General features: G+C 40.2%; 1 protein-coding gene across 1 annotated transcript in view; it reads left to right on the forward strand.

Annotated features, from left to right (window-relative positions):
- Positions 1-8,098, forward strand: part of grm6a (glutamate receptor, metabotropic 6a) — a gene marked incomplete at both ends in the record, with an annotated part of 28,418 nt that extends 20,320 nt beyond the window's left edge. The window contains 4 exons of the mRNA XM_083676033.1: positions 2,811-2,950; positions 3,227-3,850; positions 5,738-6,049; positions 7,850-8,098. Coding sequence (XP_083532159.1) covers positions 2,811-2,950; positions 3,227-3,850; positions 5,738-6,049; positions 7,850-8,098 — 1,325 coding nt within the window. The remainder of the gene's footprint in view (positions 1-2,810; positions 2,951-3,226; positions 3,851-5,737; positions 6,050-7,849) is intronic.
- Positions 8,099-22,312: the final 14,214 nt, after the last annotated feature.

Raw genomic sequence — 22,312 nt, forward strand, 5'->3', positions numbered from 1 at the left:
CTTATAATGGAGACCTAGTCATTGAACATGCTTTTCAGTCTATGTAGGCTTAGTCTAGGTCTTTATAAGTCCACATGGTTTCTGTATGATTACAAACATGCTAAATCCGTCCATCTTTGCATTCATCCTTACACACAGTAGAATTGTAATTGAAGAGTAATTGAGTATAATTGACAGAAGGTAAGCTGGTGATGTTGGTCTTTCAAATCAGGAATCTGTTCAGGAGGAACTGGCTTGGCTGGTTAGTTGAATCGTTGTGTTTGATGGAGATACACATTGGACATCCTACAGTACTTCTCATTCCGAGAATACATCTCTCTAATCCACCCCCAATGCAGTCCCCAATGCCTATCTCCAGGCACACAACCCCTCTTCTCCTCTCTACCTCTCTCTCTCTCCTCCTCCCCACTGTCCTCCCTCCTCCTCTTCATCTCAGGAAATATAAAGTTTTTCCCCCCACTGCGACTGCTTTTTTTCGGCAGGAAAGCTTTCTATGGAAAACAGTCCCATTTAGACCGTCCCCTCTGTGCCTGTGCCCATGTCTCTGTCGTCTCTGGAACGCACTCTGTGATGGGAATGCCTAAAGGCAGCCAACTGAACAAGCAATATGCATTACTGCAGCGAACCTGCTAAGTCCTTATTTTCAAGCAAGCATTTCTAATCAGGCTGTCCTCCTTACCTCTTAAAGGACTGAGAATCTCTAGTGACTACAGGGTCCTGCCCACAGTTCATCATACACTTCAGTAGACTACATCCATAGTTTACTGAAAAACGGCTAGCAAGTAGTGGGCAAAGTCTGCTGCTTCAGAGCACACAGTTCCATTTAGCTAATGATAATTCAACAGTTACTCATCCTTTGACAACAGACAATGCTAATGTCGATTTCTTTTTGCCTCCTACATTTCTTTTTTTAACATCTGAGAGAGTCCATCTGTTTATATGTGCTTCTTGTTATGAACCAACTGTGTAGAAATGAAAAGAAAATGTCTTGTTAGTTGTGTGATATTTCAGAAAAGGATACTATGTGAATGAACAATAAATGTCTAACAGCTGGGTAGGTTGCAGGACAGTTCTGTAAAAAGCTCTGAGGAATGTGCATAAAGTGGGAGTCGTTGGGGTTGTGTTGCATAAAAGCAGAGATTTCTACTGGTTCTTAATCTGTGTCCAGACAACTGCTCCCATAGAGCATAGAACTGTGTTCAATCTCCATAACAAAATCACTCAAGTCACGCTGTGCTATCACATCCTACCCTGAGAATTTAATTCCCTCCAATCCTCTTCATCACTTCACCATAAGCAACACTCTCCTCCAGTTGTCACTTTGTTTACCAAAGCCGGGTGTTGTCTGTTTAACAGAAAAAGGATAATTTTCTCTTTTTTTAAAGGATGCAGAGTTATGCACCCTACTTTACCTCTCATAAGCCATGCTTTTCACGTGCGTTGTGCATAAATGATTGATGAAATGAGATACTGAATGATTTACTTGACAGTTAGTTGAGTATTTTCTTCTTTCTCTCCCTTTGAGTGCCTTCGGAAAGTATTCAGACTTCTTTTTCCACATTTTGTTGTGTTTATAGACTAAATTTAAAATGGATTAAATTAAAGTAATTTACCATCAATCCACACACAAAACCCCAGAATGACAAAGCGAAAACAAGTTTTTTGAAATTTCAGTAAATTTATTTAAATTGAAATACAGAAATACCTCATGTACATAAGTATTCAGACACTTTGCTATGACACTCTTAAAATTAGCTAAAATGCAAAAACGTCATCAACAAATCACTCAATAAGTTGAATTGATTTCATCTTAATGTAAGGATAATAGTTAATGTAATTTTGGAATTAATATCTTTGTTTTTATAGGGTCTCTGATTTGCATAGGAATCAATTACGCACCAGCAAATTTCATAATTTTGTCTTGATCCTGACAAACTCCCCAGTCCCTGCCAGTGACTTGATGCAGCTACCACTATTCTTCACACGAGAGGTGGTGCGGAAACTGCATTGCATGTGCTGGATTTGCACCAAACTTAATGCTTTGTAGTAAAATAAAATAAACACATTTCCAGCCACTTTCTTTGCTGTATCACTTGAATTCATTGTTGCAAACACAATTACGGATATGAGAGAGATTATTTTCCATTAACACATTATTTTTGGCCACTTGGTTATAGACCAATTTTGTAGAGTGACTGAAATGATGTTGTCCCATCGACTATGCTTTTTCCTCTCCACCATTCAACTTTGTAGATTTTTGGAAGTCTCCCCAGGCCTCAGGGTTGCATTTCTGAGCAGTTTTGTTCCTCTCCATTTGTTCAGTTTGTAATGGCAACCTGATCCACACAGTGTATAATTGATTCCTATGCAAATCAGAGACCCTATGAAAACAAAGATATTAATTCCAAAATTACGTGAACTATTATCCTTGCATTAACATGGACTCAATTCAACTTACTGAGTGATTTGTTGATGACATTTTTGCATTTTAGCTAATTTTAAGAGTGTCATAGCAAAGGGTCTGAATACTTATGTACATGAGGTATTTCTGTATTTCAATTTTAATAAATTCACTGAAATTTCTAAAAAACTTGTTTTCACTTTGTCATTCTGGGGTATTGTATGTGGAGTGATGGCAAATTCTTTTAATTTAATCCATTTTAAATTGAGTCTATAACGCAACAAAATGTGGAAAAAGTGAAGCGAAAAATTTGGAAAAAGTCTGAACACTTTCCGAAGGCACTGTATATTGTGCAATCTCTCCCTATTGGTTTTTACTCATTCATCTTTTCATGTGTTTTTCATTACAGGCAGTGCAGGAACTGGGGTTCTGTTCAATGAGAATGGAGATGCACCAGGACGATATGACATTTTCCAGTACCAGTTGTCCAATACCACAAATCCTGGATACAGAGTCATTGGCCAATGGACCAACAACCTGAGACTCAACGTAAATCCATGCACTTCTATGTCACTTTATGAAGTACATGTCCAGGATGTCATATCCTATATTGTTAATGATCGGAGGACACAGTAGGTGTAAAACCATAGCCCTCTTGTAAGCTAGTTTGGTAGTTCCTACATTTTGACAACCCTCACACTCTCTCTCTCTCTGGTTGTCTCCCTTTCTCTCTACCCTTGCTCTTTCTCTCTGTCTCTATCCCTCTCTCTCTCTCTCCTCTCCTTCTCCCATCCCCACCCCCCACACCACCCCTTTCTCCATCAGGTGGAGGAGATGCAGTGGTCGGGGGGCGACCGTCAAATCCCAGACTCTGTGTGCAGTTTCCCCTGCAACCCCGGCGAGAGGAAGAAGATGGTGAAGGGCGTCCCCTGCTGCTGGCACTGCGAGCTGTGCGACGGCTACCAGTACCAGTTAGACGAGTTGACCTGCGAGATGTGCCCCTTCGACATGCGGCCCACGCCTAACCGCACCGCCTGCCGGCCCACACCTATTATCAAGCTGGAGTGGCACTCCCCTTGGGCCGTCATCCCCGTCTTCCTGGCCATCCTGGGCATCCTCGCCACCTCCTCCGTGGTCATCACCTTCATCCGCTTCAACGACACGCCCATCGTGCGGGCGTCTGGCCGGGAGCTCAGCTACGTGCTCCTGACGGGGATCTTCCTCATATACCTCATCACCTTCCTGATGATTGCCGAGCCCGGCGCCGTGGTGTGTGCGTTCCGCAGGCTGCTGCTGGGACTGGGCATGAGCATCACCTACTCTGCAATGTTGACCAAGACCAACCGGATCTACCGGATCTTCGAGCAGGGGAAGAAGTCGGTGTCGCCGCCCAAGTTCATCAGTCCCACCTCCCAGCTGGCCATCACGTTCATCCTTATCTCTGTACAGGTGAGGTTCTAGAGGAGCGAAGTAGTCGTGGTAAAGCTCCCGGAATTAGCGCATGCAGACTAAGTCTCTCTCCCGATGGCCAGTGGTTCAATTCCAATTCTGTCCTGTCATCCCTCTCATCTGTTTCCCGCTGTCTCAATTAAATGTGAATAAAAGGAAAAATCTCAGAACTGGGCAATACCATTGTCTTACAACCGATAACGTGATTCCTTCCACACCGTCGGTTAAGAAACGAGCGTAAGACAATGGAGGCAATGATGGTTGTATTGGAATCCCTTTTATACTATGCAATAGAGGTGGTTCAGTAAGCCCTGGGTGAACTACACACATGGGATGAGGAACCTCACCCTGGACCTGAAGACCCGAGTAAGTTCCCCCAAGCTAATGCTTAGGCTTTAGCTCAGTCACGCTAACAGTCTTGTGGCACCCAGAGCTCCAGGGTTCGATACCAGTCGGTCACATATAGATTCAGCTCAGGTTTGATGTGATGCCCACGCTGTAAACCTCCTCCTCTCTTTGAAGATCAAAGTCAATGTATGGATTGATGTGCAGTATTTCTACTATGATAATGTAAGGTATATCTTTGTCCTTTGTCTGCTTTTTAAGCCTCAAGATCAAGGTCTCTTTTTGACAGCTATGGACAGCAGTGGTACATTCAATAGGATCAAGAAAAAGAACAAATGTCAGATCCGCTAGAATTTATATGCAGTCAATCAAGAGGCTAACTCAGGGTGGTATCCTCACTCAAGATCCACCCACGTAATTCGCAGCATTTTCGTGCATTGATATAAATGGGAAATTTGCATGATAATTTGAGTTAGGCTCGCAGATATCAAGTGAGGATTCCACCCTGAATTTAAAACTGTTGAAGAAAATACAATTTCCACATACACCAGATACGAGTGGTTAAAGGTCAATGCTCACCGCCTGAAATCCAGTGTCAATGTGAATGTAGACCTCATCAAGGTGAGTGCTTATGTTCCTCATTGAGGAAGGAGGTATTTAGAGTATAATTCCCAATATGTGATGATACGCGGAAGGGGGGATACAGTACAGGCATGTTACGCTAGTTGCTCGCATATGAAAACGCTATAGATCTACCCCTCCCCCCCCCAAATCTTCTGATGTTGACAGTTTTTTTCATGACAGAGAAGCCTTTCATTAAGCATTTGTTGTTAGCACCAACCAGCATATTGGGAATTAGTCACTGTGAATGTAGTGGGTTGACTGAGGCCAGATTATGAGAGCTGAGATTGACAGGCGAGACGAGCGTTGGCGTTTCTGTCTGTGTGTGTGTACTTACAGTGCTAACAGATGAATGCCTAGCCAGACAGTCAGAATAGACTAACAGGCAGACATACAAACATAGCCAGACAGACAGGCAGACTGACAGACAGCGTAGACAAACAAGCAGACAGCGTAGACAAACAGGCAGACAGACAGTGTAGACAAACAGGCAGGCAAACTGACAGACAGTGTAGACAGACAGACAGACAGCATTGGCGTTCCTGTCTCTGCATACTAGCCAGACAGGCACGATCTTCTTCACTACTCACTCCACTACCACCACCACACCTCCTCTCCTCCTACCTCCTCAAATAAACTATAAAGCCTTTACCGATGCCTTATAACGCCATTATAAAGGGTACCTTATGTAAAATATTATATATATATAAAAAAATGTACTTGGTATCAAAAAAAGGTTTTTCATATTTTTGGTACTTCCCTTTGAAGAACCCTTTTGGTTTCCATGATGAACCCTTTCCACAGAGGGTTAGTCAAAGGGTACCCCTACAGGGACAAATGAAGAACCCTTTAAGTTGATGACAGATTGTGGCCCCCAGATTCATTGTGTGTCTGTCTCTACATGTTTTTGTGTGTTTGAAGGTTCTAGGAGTATTTGTGTGGTTCGCCGTGGTCCCTCCCCACACGATCATCGACTACGAGGAGCAGAGGCCTGCCAACCCAGAGCTGGCGCGTGGCGTCCTCAAGTGTGACATGTCCGACCTGTCTCTGATCTGTTGCCTGAGTTACAGCATAGTCCTCATGGTCACCTGCACCGTCTATGCCGTCAAGAGCCGAGGAGTCCCCGAGACCTTCAACGAGGCCAAGCCCATCGGCTTCACCATGTACACCACCTGCATCATCTGGCTGGCTTTTGTTCCCATCTTCTTTGGCACAGCGCAGTCCACGGAAAAGGTAAGATTGTACTGTGGCACGCAGAAATTGAATTCTAATTATATTACATGATACTGATGGTGTAACTGGCGGTTCGTACTGCATTGTAGAATTTGGAATAGAACAGTACAATCTTTCAAAAATAGAATAGAGGAAAGAGATTGGATGCTGGAATGTTTCCAACAGCTTGTGGCAACAGTCACTCCAGTCACACTTACTGAGTAGGCCTATGCACAGCACAGTGATTAGGTTTCTGTTGTTGCACATGGAAGTACCGCTCACACATTCTTGCTCACACATTACTTTCTTTACCCCTGCACTTCTGTGGGAATTTATGCAAAGTGAACAATTGTCTCAACGAGAGAAATAAAGTAGGGAAACAACCTGCCCGGCTCTTGATAACATTTTTTGAAGTTTCAAGCCAGACAATATTCATTTTGAGGCAGTCTTTGATATGGGGATGAGGAGACACGGAGGGGGGGGATGAAACGAGAGAAATGCTTCATTCCTCTTTATCTTGAAACGACACACTATGACACACAGACAAAGGGTGTTCTTCCCTAGCAGCATGGGGTTTAGGGGAGTGTTATTGTGCTTGCAGGCAGATAAGGGGAGTCTGTGTGGGCGAGAGAGAACAATGCTTTAGCCATCTTAATAAAGAGGTGTGATGCTACACAGAGGGAATTAGGAATTAGTGTTAACACCTGGCCTCCCACGCCATAGAGAGAGACCCATTAATAGAGAGACCCATTAATAGGCCATTCTAAATACATAACATGCATACATGGCTATATTGAACATGTCATTTTGTATGTGATACTGCAGTATTTCTTCTCATTTCTTTGCCTTTTTAGGTCATATTGCATTCAGGGATCAATTAGGAATTCCTCTAACTCTTTATAAATTATTCGAGACAGAGACATTGCATTAAAACATCAATTGCATTAAAAATATGGCAATTTATGTTTCAACAGTCCATGGCTGAGATGAACTGTATTCTCTAAATAGTGAGTGTGTAGATAGAATAATCTAAACATGTGTCATGTAGGAATTCCCCCAAAACACTTGAGAAATTATTATCAGGGGGGCCCTTCTCTTCACCAGGGCTGCTTGGGTTTCAAATGCCCAGGATTTAGATGTTTTAGTTTCTGTAGCTTGAGAAATTATTATCAGTGGGGGTTTCTCTTCAACAGGGCTGCTCGTGTTTCAGATGCCCATGATTAAGATGTATTATTCTCTATCTTCCTCCTCATAGGATAATCTGCCTGCGATGTCCTGTGTCTCTGAGCCTTTGATGACCTTTTCTGTATTCTACAGTGTGTAGACAGAGCATAATATAATACTCTTTTGGTAACACATTTTGTATTGGCTTTTTCAACTACAGTGCCCTGCATAAGTAATGGGACAGTGAAGCTTTTTTTCTTCTTGAGGTTGAAGTATAGATTCTTAGCTTTTATTTGATGGTATTTGTGTACAGTCAAATTTCACCATTTAGAAATAACAACTCCTTTTATACTGAGTCTCCTTATTTCAGGGCACATTATTGGTGTCAACTGTAAGAAACTCGATTCCTAGCGTCCTCTCCTTTGTCCTCCACTCGCTTCCTACTCAAAACACATTGGAGGAGAAGATCTAGATTATTCCCCTTAGATATTCTCCTCCAATGCTTTTTGAGAAGGAAGTGAATGGAGGACAGAGGAGAGGACGCGAGAATTAGAGTTTCTAACAATTGAGAAAGGAGCCAATGTGTAGACAGAAAGATCGGAATATGGATTCATACTGTATCTCTGACGGTTTTCTTTCTCTGTCCCTCGGCTCCAGATGTTCATCCAGACCACTACGCTGACTGTGTCCATGTCCCTGAGTGCCTGTGTGTCTCTGGGAATGCTCTACATACCCAAGGTGTACGTCATCCTCTTCCACCCAGAGCAGAACGTCCAGAAGGGGAGGAAGAGGAGCTTCAAGGCCGTGGTAAATGCTGCCACCATGTCCACACGCCTCTCCCAGAAGTCCCAGAACGACAAGCAGAATGGAGAGAGAACCAAGATCGAACCCGACAGAACACAGTAGGTCCATCTTGTTTGCCAGAGCTCCCTTGTGAAACTGTAAACAATTTGTTAAAAACTCCATGCAACACTGCTTCCTTGCAAAAATAATTTGACCACACTCTGAAGAAAGTCTCTTGACCGAAACGTGGTGATTTGTTCAAGTAAGCAGTGTTGCATATGCTTTTCATTTGCAGTTACACTATCAGGTGTGCAGATATTTTCTTTATCCAGAGCTCCCTTGTCAAAGAGGATTTCTATCCCAATTGACCTCACATGGAAAAATGGAAAAGGAGGATTAATAATTAATAAGTCTCAAATGTCTAACATAGAAGATATAGGCCAGGGGATGGACACAAGACTAGTTCGCCTGTGGATAGAAACCATATGAATTAGTTAAACCTTTATTGCCCCAAGGGGAATTTGTCCCCTTGTACTCTTGTCATGCAAGAGCACAACATTAAACAAACATGTATCAACACTAAAATAGACCCTCATCATCCATCATCATCATCACCTCAGGGGCTTACAGTGGACTACATAAAGTACATAGTGCTACTGTATATAAAGTGCATATAGCAGTGCAGTCAGATCGACCTCTGTTTTTATTGAGCAGCTGTATGCTCCTCAGTAGAAAGGAGGTGATAGCTGGTTTTGACCTTGGGGCATAAGGAATCTACGTCTAGATTGTAGGAGAATGTACTCTGTGAACAGTGGATGGGAGGGGTTGTCTAGGATTTTCAGGGCAAAGTTTATGGTGAACTGCTTCGTCAGTTGTAGGATGGTGTGGGGTTTGTGTGACTTTGGAGCCGGTTCTGGTCACTTTGTTCAACCTGCCTTTGGCTTGCACTGAGAGGCCACGCACCCCAGCACTGAATGCAAAAGGTGACCACACTCTGATTAAAAGTCTTATTGTGAAGTTGTGATAAAGTTGTCTCCATTAAATCTCTGCAGTTTTCGTTGGAAATAGAGCCATTGGTGTTGGTGCCCCATGGTCTAAAGAGACACATTCTGGTCTAAAGAGACATATGGTGTTTTCCACATGGTTTTCCAGCAGTGAGTGCTGTGTCTACTTCAATTTAACTCAGTAGATATGCCAAGCGCACACTTACAATTTGAGTTTTTTTGGGGGGGTGGGGGGGGGTTCTCAGAGATTATGTATTGACTGTCAGCTGTCAGTGGATTAAAGCAAAGCATTTTGCACATAATTATTTCTAATTAATCCTCATGCTGTTTTAGCATGGAATATGTGAATTATTTTGCCTCATATTAAAACAAATGTAGGATCCCAATTGAACTTGTTCACCTCTTTAGCAGCTCTTAATGTGTATAATAGATTTTACATTTATAAGGTGACTTGAACCCTTGTAAGTTGCCTGTTTGAAGTGCATAACCTCATGCAGCATTCTTTTTCTCCATACATTTATCTCAAGCTTTATCTGTTCAATAATCCCTTCTACTTCTCTCTCCTCCTCGTACTTTTTCCCTTCTCTCCTTCCTAAATCTCTGAAAAACCCTTTAGGGTTTATTTCCACTCTCCCCTTTATTGTCAGAACTCACTCCACTTACTGAAGGAACATTCCAGCAGTTTCAGACCACTAATCTCATAACTGCACTATTATTGGATCTTCGGAACAAAATATTGCTCAGTTAGTATGACATTACTATAATGGACATTAGGAACTTTTTTATTAAAGGTAGACTCACAGTGAAGTGAGAGTGGACGCTCTTGTTCGCTACAATATATTTGATGAAAGTCTTATCCCAGAGTCTATCTTTAACTATAAATTATGAAAGAAACATACTGTATATACCTGGAGGTAAATTAAAGAAGCACTGATTCAGCAATGAACCTACTCTTCTCTTCATATTTTAATATCTTTATGAATAAAAAATGTTTTTTCCCCTCTCGTCTATTTGAGAAATGGTTTGACTTTATCAGAGTGCAGGTTGACATTTTGTAAAGGATTCACCCTCTTGAAAGATTCATAATGCTCCTCTCAGTGCATTCCTCCTGCAGATGAAACGTTCCACACAGCTTTCTCTCCAATGTTTCAGTGTCTCACAGTTCACAACAAACACACAGTATTGATGCCTCCATACAGAACATTTTACTCCGAGGCTTGATTTTGTAGAAACAAGCAACTCATACAACATGATTATATATATAAATATATTGAATGATTATCAGGCTTTAAACATCTTACACATCAGTCTCCATTCTTCTCTTAACCTGCAATATGGTTTACTCATTAATCATTTTAAGTGACAGATACAGTGCCTTTGGAAAGTATTCAGACCCCTTCACTTTTTCCACATTTTGTTGTGTTATAGACTAAATTTAAAATGGATTAAATTAAAAGAATTTGCCATCAATCCACACACAATACCCCAGAATGACGTTTTTTGAAATTTCAGTAAATTGATTAAAATTGAAATACAGAAAATACCTCATGTACATATGTATTCAGACCCTTTGCTATGACACTCTTAAAATTAGCTAAAATGCAAAAACCTCATCAACAAATCACTCAATAAGTTGAATTGAGTCCATCTTAATGCAAGGATAATAGTTCATGTAATTTTGGAATTAATATCTTTGTTTTTATAGGGTCTCTGATTTGCATGTGTAAACACATTTCCAGCAACTTTCTTTGCTGTATCACTTGAATTCACTGTTGCAAACACAATTATGGATATGAGAGAGATTATTTTCCATTAAGGGATTCTTTTTGGCCACTTGGTTATAGACCAAGTTTTGTAGAGTGACTGAGATGATGTTGTCCTATCGACACCATTCAACTTTGTAGATTTTTGTAAGTCTCCCCAGGCCTCAGGGTCGCATTTCTGAGCAGTTTTGTTCCTCTCCATTTGCTCAGTTTGTAATGACAACCTGATCCACACAGTGTGTAATTGATTCCTATGCAAATCAGAGACCCTGTGATTAAGTGATTTGTTGAGGACATTTTTACATTTTGGCTAATTTTAAGTGTGTCATAGCAAAGGGTCTGAATACTTATGTACATGAGGTATTTCTGTATTTCAATTTTAATAAATTTACAGAAATGTCTAAAAGCCTGTTTTCACTTCATTCTGGGGTATTGTGTGTGGATTGATGGCAAATTATTTTAATTTAATCTATTTTAATTTTAATCCAAATTGAGTCTATAACACAACAAAATGTGGAAAAAGTGAAGGGTAAGTAGTTATTTGTGCTTGTTTATTCTATTATGATGTGATATCATATTATCCATCATTGGAGCCATTTTTGAAGAGGAAATTAAATTCTGGTTAATATTTAGATTAGATTAAATATTTCAGCTTGTATAAACCTTATCATCCAGTGAGTTTGGTACGATGAGTCAATAGCTTTTATTGAGATCATGGTTTTTATATCTCTTCCATCTTGAAACAGGATATTGAAATACTGGATAGCATATTACAGTAACTGCCTATTTATCAGTCATCTTTTCAAATATGGGCCAATATCAAAGCTATAATTGGTCAAACTGTTGTTGATAGCCATGTGTTCATTAGTTCACATTGTCACTTCTTTTCACAATGGACTATAGCAATCAATCATGTTAAAGGGCACCATTAAAAACATGATAAAGACCCACATTGGTCATGTTGACGTTTTTTGCTGATATATGACATGTTGGTGTTGCAGAATACCATCGCACAATGATTCAAGTCCGAAAATTAGGTCAAAGCATGTGTATTTTGGGCGATACATTCTCTTTTCTTAGCTCCTCCTAAAACGATTTCCCATATCCCATGACCTATGGCATTTTATATAGCTCAAAGCTCCGAAGTGTGACATGGCTAACCTGCTTGTAAAGTTAGTGCCCGGAGTCAAATATGACCCTCTGAAGCTTTTTTTGTGACTGAGTCTAACAACCTTTGGCCACATTTTATTGAGAATTGTTCCTAATGTCACCACTCAAATTTTTTTTTTCAAGAAAAGCCAGGCTGCAAAACTGTCTGGCATGGGCCTTTAAAGCCTATGAAACAATCCTATATGTTACTTCCATTGAACATGTCAGTGCCCTTATCAAACCTTGCAGGGATACAAAGGTCTAAAATGGGAAAACCCCCACAAAAAATCCCTCCCTCAGTTGCAATACTAACTGCCCTTCATGCATTCAGTATGTACATGTAATTACGCTTTAAACAGTTTAATTGAATATCTCTTCCAACCAAATAGGATAACTCCAATGTGATAGTGAGTCTTGTCTATTAAGCTCAGAGGGGTCTCCATTGTTATTACACCTCTCTCTCTATCTGTCTCTCTCTCTGGTGACTCTCCTCTCCCGTTTCTCTCCGCCCTACCCCCCCCTCTCTCTCCCTTTCTCTCCCTCTACCACCACCCCCCCCCCCCCCTCTCTATCTCTCTTGCTGTATCTCTCTCTGTATCTCTTGTTGTATGTTTCTTTACCCTTACTCTTCTTTGGTCATTCTTCTTTTGCTTCTCGGCTCAGTGAATGATGAAAGCACAGAGGGATACTTTAGCAGATCTCCTGTGACCAAGTCCAGGGACCAAACACTGAATATTATCACACAAGTCTATCATCTGAGAGGGTATTAAAGGAACACCCCACGTTTTAGCCTCATTCAGTCACAAAGCATATTCAGTGTTACATTAGCAGCCTGTAGTCTAAACTCATTGTGAAAAGTGTCATTTGCTCGTACCGAGAAATAACATGGTCATCATCACATCTGTGGTTCAGAGCTTTTTCTCTGTTTCTCTACTGAACCGTATGAAGTTTCATTTTGAAATATGTGAATTATATACTGATTGGGTGATTATATACTAATTATATACTAATTATATACTGATTTATATATTATTATATATTCTCCTTTTATCATAACAGGTAACTCAAGCTTGGCCATAAGGGGACCTAAATTGAACTGAGGACTTCAAGATGAAGATTGATGAAAGTCGTATTGTTTGTACAATCCTGTAGTGATTCATGGAGAAGAGGTCTAAGTGTCTCAGTCACTATGGATCTTACTGATTTGAACCACTGAATGTCAGTGGAATCAAACCACTACAAAAGACTGCTACACCCTTCTACAAAAACTAGAATTTTAACTTGAACTCTGTTGTCAACGTTTTGAATGCCTCAGAAAGCACACATCGAAATAATGGTGAAGTCAAACGGTGTCATCGTTTTTTAAACCAATCGAATTTGCAGCGGAAACAGATGACCACGCATTCCAAACATATCTAGACACAGACACCAGATATGGACAGATATGAATCATGGTGTGTTTCCCAGATTAACATCTTTAAAAAATGAAAAACGGACAATGTTCTTTTTCGAAATATTGTGCCGTTCTATACGATTCATCTCTTTGGTCACTTCTGTTTTGATTGGATTGTTGTTATGCGTGGTTCATGGACATATCAGCATGGGATGTTGTTTGTGTGCAAATAAGTGTGTTCCTGTTCATAAGCAGGGGATTTTGACTGTATACATACATGCTCAGATGAACCAATCAGAACACAGACACCACAGTATTGGTAATGAAACTGACATAATGGATGATCAGATACTGTGTTTTCTGTTGGGGAAGACAATTATACCCCAATCACAGTACAGAGCCGAACCGAGCTGAGCCAAGCTGAGCTGTACTGGGCTGGCCTGGTTACACATCCACCACAGTCGTCGAAACAGTGTTGGAAAGGACAATGTGATAAGGAAATATCCATGTCAGCACAGTACGGTTCGGGTTGACTGTCATAAGTGCGGTGGATTTGTACATCAGCATGTCCCTGGTAGAGAGGTTTGACAACTGATTTAGAAATTCCTTCCGAAGTTCCTTCGTGGCGTGTGCTGGGTGGACGGCTCAGCACTTTCTAAACCTGACTGGTGAGCAGAGCTGCATCTGGCTGAGGGATTTCTAAATCATCTATCTGGGACAAGTTGCTGTGCAAATCAAACACACTTCTGGAAGCGCATTGCATTGCATACAATGAGACCCCACAGGCTTAGATTGAATCCCACCCTTAGTTTCTTATCAAACTGAAATGAGATTCTATTTTGTGTGAGGACCCCCCCCCCCCAGTCATTTTTTGCCTGTATGTTTTGTAGGCTGTTTGTATGTGGGACCATGGGGAACTATACACGTTTAAGGACTGTAGCCTATAGTGTTGCTGTACTAAGATCACTCTCTGTTGTTTTGTTATACAAGTCATAAATGTCATTGAATTGTTTTGATTTCATTTGATAATTTGATATATTTTTCCACATGTGCACTTTTCACCACCTTATCCAAAGATGAATTGATTTATTTTCACACAACAGGCCCAATACTGTACACAGCATTATCTAAAGTCTGAAAATGTATGAAGACTAATTGATGTATGCATGTACAGTATAGCTAGGCTTAGTCCATTATGGATTGTCAGTTTTTTCCCCCTTCCCCTTCATTTATTTGTCAGTGTAATTTTGTAAAGGACAAATCCACCGGAATATTACTTGTCGAGTAGGCTGCTTCCTCATTTGTACATCTCTCACGGTTCCATGAGCATTTTTGCATGTGCAGTGAAGAAAATAATGACATTTTGTACGATGAATGATATACATTATGGATTATGGACAATATGGACATTATTCCGAAAATGATGTAAATATAGCGTGTATAAAAGACGTGACGTAAATAGGTCTCACATACTTATTATTTCTCATAAATAAGAATTAAATGTACTGTATGGGTGATGCTGATGAGAGCATGCAGAGGGTGTTCATGTATGTATTACAGCTCAATGATCCAGAATCATAGTATACATCTACACAGAAAGCTCTAGAACAAAACATATTTTTAAATTATATTTCATTGTTTCCCATGTATAGACAAACCCTATCAGCATTCATATATGGTAGATAGCAACACATATTTATTTTCTGTGACAGGTATCCTTAATGCTTTGTGGTGACATTATACCTTTGCGTAAATGGGCGGCCCAATAAAGGGGACATTTTGCTTGAATAATGCCATCTAAATTTTTAGCTCAACATATTAAGCTAGGAAACGACATACATTGTTGATGACAGGGCAGCTATTTGCCTGGAAAAGGATTCCCAGAGGGGAACAAAGCTACAGTAAAAAGCATATATACTGTACATGAGTCATGCAAATAGAATGTGAAAGCAGTAAATGCTCATGGTTTACAGTACAAGAAGAAAATTAAACTTACGCACAAACATGATAGGAAAGCCAAGAGTCATAATCTGAGGGTCATAACCTCTGCTTTATTTCATGTTCAGAACAGCACCTTTGATGCTATTTTTTCCCGCTTATGCCATTAATTAATGAAGAGACCACTTAAACAAAATAAATGTTCTATTCACATGAAAAGGGTATCTGACTTCTGCAGACTGTACAAAGAAGCACAGGACAGCAGACCGGAATTCCAGAATAAACAATCTGTCATGGCAGTTTTCATTATTCATGTGATGCTTAGCCTATAATTTATCTGTGTGCTTATGATTGCATACTTTCACAATTGACACAGATATGATCTACATATTTGAATGCGAAATCTATTTGGCTTGCATCAGAGTTTCGTTAATTTTCAAACTTGTTTACTTTTCAATTAGGTTATTTATTATCTGCCAGACCAGCAGTGAATTCAAATGATATGGAATTTGGAAGAATCACATAGTTGTTCTTACGTTCACAGACTGCTATGTCGTCCTCTACATGAATCTCAGGTGTTTTTTCTTGCATTTGATTGGCGGACAATCTCTCATTGTAAATGTCCCACTCATTATATTGTATGAGTACTTCCTCTCTGTAAAAAAAAAAGCTCTTTCCCTGTTGGTCAGGTACTGTACAAGATGTGGGCATAAAGGTATGATGATGTTCAGTGTACTGTATGTATGCCTATGATGCATGTCAGAATAAATGTTTTAATACTGTAATGAATTGACTTAGTTTCATTTCACGATATGGGAACAGTACCAGACAGTTCTGGTGTATTTGCATTTTGTACAGTTTATCAGTTCACATATTCAATATCACTATAGAAAATCTCAAAAACCTATACAATCCCTGAAGGTACAATAACTGTTAAATGTGAGTTAGTGAATGGTCTGGTATTGTGCCCATTTATACAGAAGTCTGGTTGTGTCACATCCACTATTAATAGATACAAAAGGTAACAAGGCCATGGGGTACATTCTAACATCCCCTGGGATCCAACACTTCAAAAGAGACACATGGGGTTTCACAGGCTTATCATGCATGGACCAACACCAAAGCCTGTTTGCATATTTAACAAATAAGGCCCAGACAGACACAGGGCAAACATTCTATTGATCTAATACATAAATGAACAGGCCAGGAAATGGATAGACATCCATAGTAGTAGTAGTAGTTAGTAGCACAAGGGTTTTAGTTTTCAGCAAATGGTGGTATGACATTTACATTTTACATTTATGGCATTTAGCAGACGCCTTTATACAAAGTGACTTACAACAATACATTTGTTAGTGTAGTAAGTGAATCATCTATCCAACAGTCATCATAAGACAAAGTAATCAATGCTCACACCAGGGGCCATGGGCAGTCGTAATGCTAGTAGGCTATTTATTTTTTTTATTTTTTTGGAGAATGGTTCACATGGACTAAGTCTTGCTATACTATTTCAATGAACAGGAAGTTATGTATTGATTTGTGCAGGATGCCAGAGTGTGGAATCTGAGACATACTATCCTCGCAGGACATGGGTAATGTCCCTTTAGTTATTAGGTTTACTGGAATAAACTGCAGTCTAACCATGAATGCCAAATGCAATTAGAAAAACACTTCTAGGTAACATTGATCAGCCACAGAAATAGACCCCTACCATTGATCACAGTGGAATTATAATAAAAAATCTAAGCAACCCCAAAAAGCCAGGTATCACAGAAACATCATGGTTAAACCACCCAGTGGCTTCCAACAGTATTATTTCAGCATATGAGTGAGTGCATAGTGACATCTAGTGGAGTGAAAACCTGTCTTTCCAACATACACTGCATCCTATAGTAGCATCCACTAGGCTCCTGCAAGCATCTGAGTCAATGGGCTGAATAGGTGATATACATGTTTTGGGACTTGAGGAATTCTGGACCTGTAGTTCCATCCCCCAACACCAAGAGGATGACATAGCGCCATCTCAGACCATGTGTTGGTACTGCACACAAGTTGCAGACGATTAATACTCACAGTACTTAACCAGAATGCACGTTTTTTAAGTAAGACTGTCCCCCACAAAGATTGGCACACACCAACAACCCATCAATCGTCAAAGTCAAAGTCAAAGTGGGTGTATTGTCACACAGTCTGTGAGCAGAGCAGGGAAATGCTTGACTTGCACAGGGCCTCAAAAATGTCATACACAATATCCAATAACTCACTAAATGCTAAAATACATCCTAACTAAATTGCACAATATAAATACAAATACAATACTGATTATTAGCAGCGGGGGTGATTTTGTTTAATGATTTTGTTGGCATTCCTCAGACACCTGTTGGTGTAGATGTCTTTGAGGGCAGGAAGCATGGCTCCAGTGATGGACTAGGCAGTCTTCATGTAGAGCCTTGCGGTCCTGAGTGGTACAATTGCCATACCAGGCGATGATGCAGCCAGACCAGCTGTTCTCAGTGGTACACCTATAGAAGTTGGTGTAGATCTTAGGAGCCATACCAAATTTCCTCAGCCGCCTGAGGAAGAAGAGATGCTGGAACGCCTTCTTGATATCCCTCCAGAACAATGACGAAGATTTCTGCTGAGAGAAGTGGTGACCAGCTGATGAGGACAGATGGTGACCAGGTGAGGAGGACAGATGGTGACCAGCTGATGAGGACAGATGGTGACCAGGTGAGGAGGACAGATGGTGACCAGGTGAGGAGGACAGATGGTGACCAGGTGAGGAGGACAGATGGTGACCAGAGAGAGATTGCACATGTCATGCCATCATCTGGAGTTGATGTGACAGTAGAAATAATACAATGTCATTGCCTTCAGAGACAGGTGTTGCGACGAAAGCGAATGCCCAGGAAAATGAAAAGGTAGGCCTAAACCCCTAACCTTCTATATTGAATACAGTCTCTAAATGCATGAGAGAAAGATAATTCATAGGTTAATATATTCACTGTTTTTGACTTTTTCTTTCTAGCGAGATCATTAAAGCCACTGATTCCTACAGGGGTGAGAATGGTGTGAGGTCTGCAAACTACGTTTAATCAGTAGCGATCAGGGAATGAGATCCCTTGAAAGAAATATTTCAATTACGAACACTGTTTTGGTCCCACAAAAGCGTTTTCTAAAATGGAGTGTCCTACCCGATACTTGGTTTTTGCATTATACACACTGAGGCTCTCTACCCCCGCCCATCTGAATTATCAACCAGTCAGAAATCACAATTGATGTCACCCGGCTAAAGTTAAATGGAGTCAGAGAGGGATATGCATATGGTCGAAACATATGGTCTTTGATGGAGTTCATACTATTTTCGATAGCTGAATCCACGTTGTAATCATTTCTCACTTCTGAAATAATTCCTAAGGATAAAATAAGATGAATGAATGAATAAAAGCCTAACATGGATCCATCGCTTGTGATAAGATTCTTAGAAGATAAAAGCTAGCCTTTTACCAAATAAAGAGTCCAAAAACCCTCCATGAAGTTACAATTGTTTAATCCCAAGATTCATCAGCTGAATAAACAAACAATGAGAGTCGTACTCCCATGAAAACACCACCACCCCAAGTGATAAGACTTGAAGGACAGGTACAATATAATGAGAGGTACAATATAATCAGCAGAACAGTCTCTTTGTCTGAACAGCTGCCAATGTCCACCAGTGAAGCTGTACTCCCCAATGTTATCTTGTGAGACAATTTTCTGCAGAACCTTGAGGAAACTAATAATACTTGAATTGTGATATCGGCAGAGATGCATCAAATTCTTCAAAAGTAGGGTTTGTCAGTGTTAGAGACAAGGGCTTAATCTCAGTTTATTTACACAGAGGGCTGGTTTCCTAAACCTAGATTACGCCTAGTTATAGACTAAGAATCTCCATTGTAAGTGTGATTTAGTTCAGAACTAGGCTGAATCTGCATCCGGGAAATCACCCTAAAGAGTGCTTACCTGCCATGGCTCTTGCTTCCTGTATCTCAGCCAAGTGGCAAAGTTCATGCTGAGTAGGCTCCAGTTCTTCTTCTCACCCACCAAATCCAGGGCCTCCTTCACAATGTCCTCAATAGGCCTGGGCAGGTATTTTTCATCCAATAGGTAGATAGACTGTCCAGCTGTAATTTTTCCAGCATACCTTTTGTCACCAAAGCCACTGATGTTAGGAGGTTAGCTGGAGTTCCGGGCTTGCCTGGAGAGATACATGTGAAAGTGAATCAAAATCAAAATCAGAATTGTCCATCTGTCCCTAGACTGTTTTCAGGGTAAGGAACCAAATATGTGATTTTGTAATTTGGATGAACTATCTCTTTAAGTAGCATTATGAACTTTACAGACCCACTAGTATAATGTCAATAGTCAGAGCTCATTATCAATAGCAACATTATCATTATTATTGTATTATTCTTCCTCTTAGGTGGTGTTAGGTGGACGACGAGACCATCACCAATGTATACAGCCCAGTGACTTTATATCCCTTTATATTTCTATCGGGTCCCCTGGTTGTGCTTCCTTCTGTGACTATTAATGGAGAGAAGTACTATTATGTTAAATCAATAAACAACTGTCCTCTGTGGCTTGGAAGCCATTGCAAGGGAAGGAGAACTCTGTGTAGTCAAGTCAAGGGATCTCAATTTGCTTCTGCTAAAGAACGTGCACAAGAGTAAGTTTTAGTGGGTGGGGACATTTGAATATGAGATAGAGATCCTCGCTTATCAGGATTCACTGCGCATGTTGGAATGGATCATTATTAATATCTTTATCGAATAAAATTATAATTATAGTTCTAGGTAACAAATGTAACTGAAGTGTCTGTCATATCATAATCTAACCACAAAGCAAGCCTAGAGTGTTTTTTGTCATGAATAAAATGGAAAATAATGAAGAAAATCTTTTTTTGTGGGTCACGTCATTCACGCAGGATAAACTGTACATTGAAATCTGCACTGTTAAGCTTCTTCCTAACAGTGCAGTGATAACACAAAAGTACGAATAAAATATCAACAATACACATGGAGTAAGGCACAATACAAGTACTAAGTCAATAACAATATTTAAGTATAGCTGCTAGCAGCAATGACACAGGCTTCAACCCATGCAAGCAACATCATCAAGGTTATCAGATTGCATTTGCAAAAGGTGCAAAAGCAATAAGCTAGGAAGTAGATATATTGTTGTTTTTCTAAGAATAATGGGAAAGGAAAGGGTTAACTGATACTTGTCATCGCAGGTAAGGGCAATTTCAATGACAAGTTTCAGGTGAATTGAACAAAGTGACCAATGTCTACAGGCAACTCATGGTCTTTGCCTCCCTCTTCTGGCCACTTGGTGATATTACCCGAACACCACCAGTCCCATTGAATTTAGATTTGTTTTACATGTGAACACCACCAAAGTCGGTCCAGGTCTTCAGGGAGATATCCTTGATGCCCATGACAACTTTCATGTTCATTGAACAAAGTGACCTTGATTAAGAACTGTTTGAATACGGCGATATAAAGTTGGACGTTTGATTGATGGATCGCTTAGCTGTGACAAGCGACAAGTGTAGTGAACATAATGTAGTAAATTTCAAGTCAATCAGATGCGGTTCATGAGGAGAAGATTTTTTAAAGGTTTTTCACAAAATCCAAGATGGAGGAAGTTATGGGTCCTTGTGTCAAATGTGTTCCTTGTGAGGAGAGGGACCAGTATACATACAAAACATTTTTGACCGGTCGGTTCTTAGGCAGAATAATAATAATAATTCCTTCAATTACAATAGGGTTTCAGCCCTTCAAGCTTGAACCCCTAAACATAGCTGTTAGCAGCAATAAAACATGCTTCAAGCCATGCAAATGAAATTGCATGAAGGTCAAAAGGCTTGAGAGGAAAAGATAGGAAATGGAGAGATTGTTGATTTTGGTAAGGGTAACGGGTAAGGAAGGGGTTAACTAACACTGGTCATCACAGGTTAAGACAATGATATGTGCAGGTAACTCATGGTCTTTGCCTCCCTCTTCTGGCCACTTGGTGATATTACCTGAATCCCACCAGTCCCATTGAATTTTTTTTAAGTGAACAACACCAGGCTCAGGGTGATGTCCTTGAACATTTCATGTGAATTGTACCAAGTGATCTGGATTTAGAACTGTTTTAATATAGCTATATGACATTTGCATTTTGATTTGCGTGTTCTGTGGTAATTTTCTGACATAATGCTTAGTTCGTCGCATGTTACAGGTCTTCAGGGTGACATTGATGCCCATTTCAAGTTTCATGTGAATTATACCAAGTGGCCTGGATTTATAACTGTTTTAATACAGCTATATGAAGTTGGATGCTTGATTGGCATGTCAATCTGTAATTTGGTAATTACTTTTCACAGATAGCTCAGCTTTTCAATTTATTTTGTTAGAGACAAGTGCCTTGAGCATGTGTAGGGAATTTCAAGCAAATTGTACTTGCGGTTCATTTATTTAAGATTTAAGTTTCTTCACAGAATCCAAGATGGCGGAAAATCCATCATGGTGGAATAATGTGTCCCTGAGGCAAATTCGTTCCTTGTGGGGAGAGGGACCAGTATACCAAATTTCATGACTCCAAGTCAAATGGGGCAGCGGAGTTGTGTTTTTTAACTTCGGTGCTCATTACAGCTCCACCTCTAGGCCAATGGCTGCCATTTATGGTTTCGGAGGAGCAGTAGTATTTCATATTGCCAAAATAGAAAACATTCTCCACACCATTACACCACCTCCATGAGAAGGTGTACAGGTGTTCCTAATAAAGTGTTCAGTGAGTGTACAGTGAGTTTATTTAGGCTACATACTTACAATACCATCGTCACAACAGTAGTTACCTGCCATTCCAATTACTTCTCCTCTTTCTCAAGGTTAAATCTCCAAGACTGAAATGCAATGGGAATATAAGCTATATCCATGCACCGACTCACCCCATTGGTTGACATAATGTACAACCTTTGGCGTACTGTACATTAATACGGTTAAACAAAGATATTTGAGTCGGGATCATTTTTTTATAGAATTTATTTAAATTAAACTGGAAG

The sequence above is a fragment of the Argentina silus genome (assembly GCF_951799395.1).
Source record: "Argentina silus genome assembly, chromosome: 8".
Lineage (NCBI taxonomy): Eukaryota > Metazoa > Chordata > Actinopteri > Argentiniformes > Argentinidae > Argentina > Argentina silus.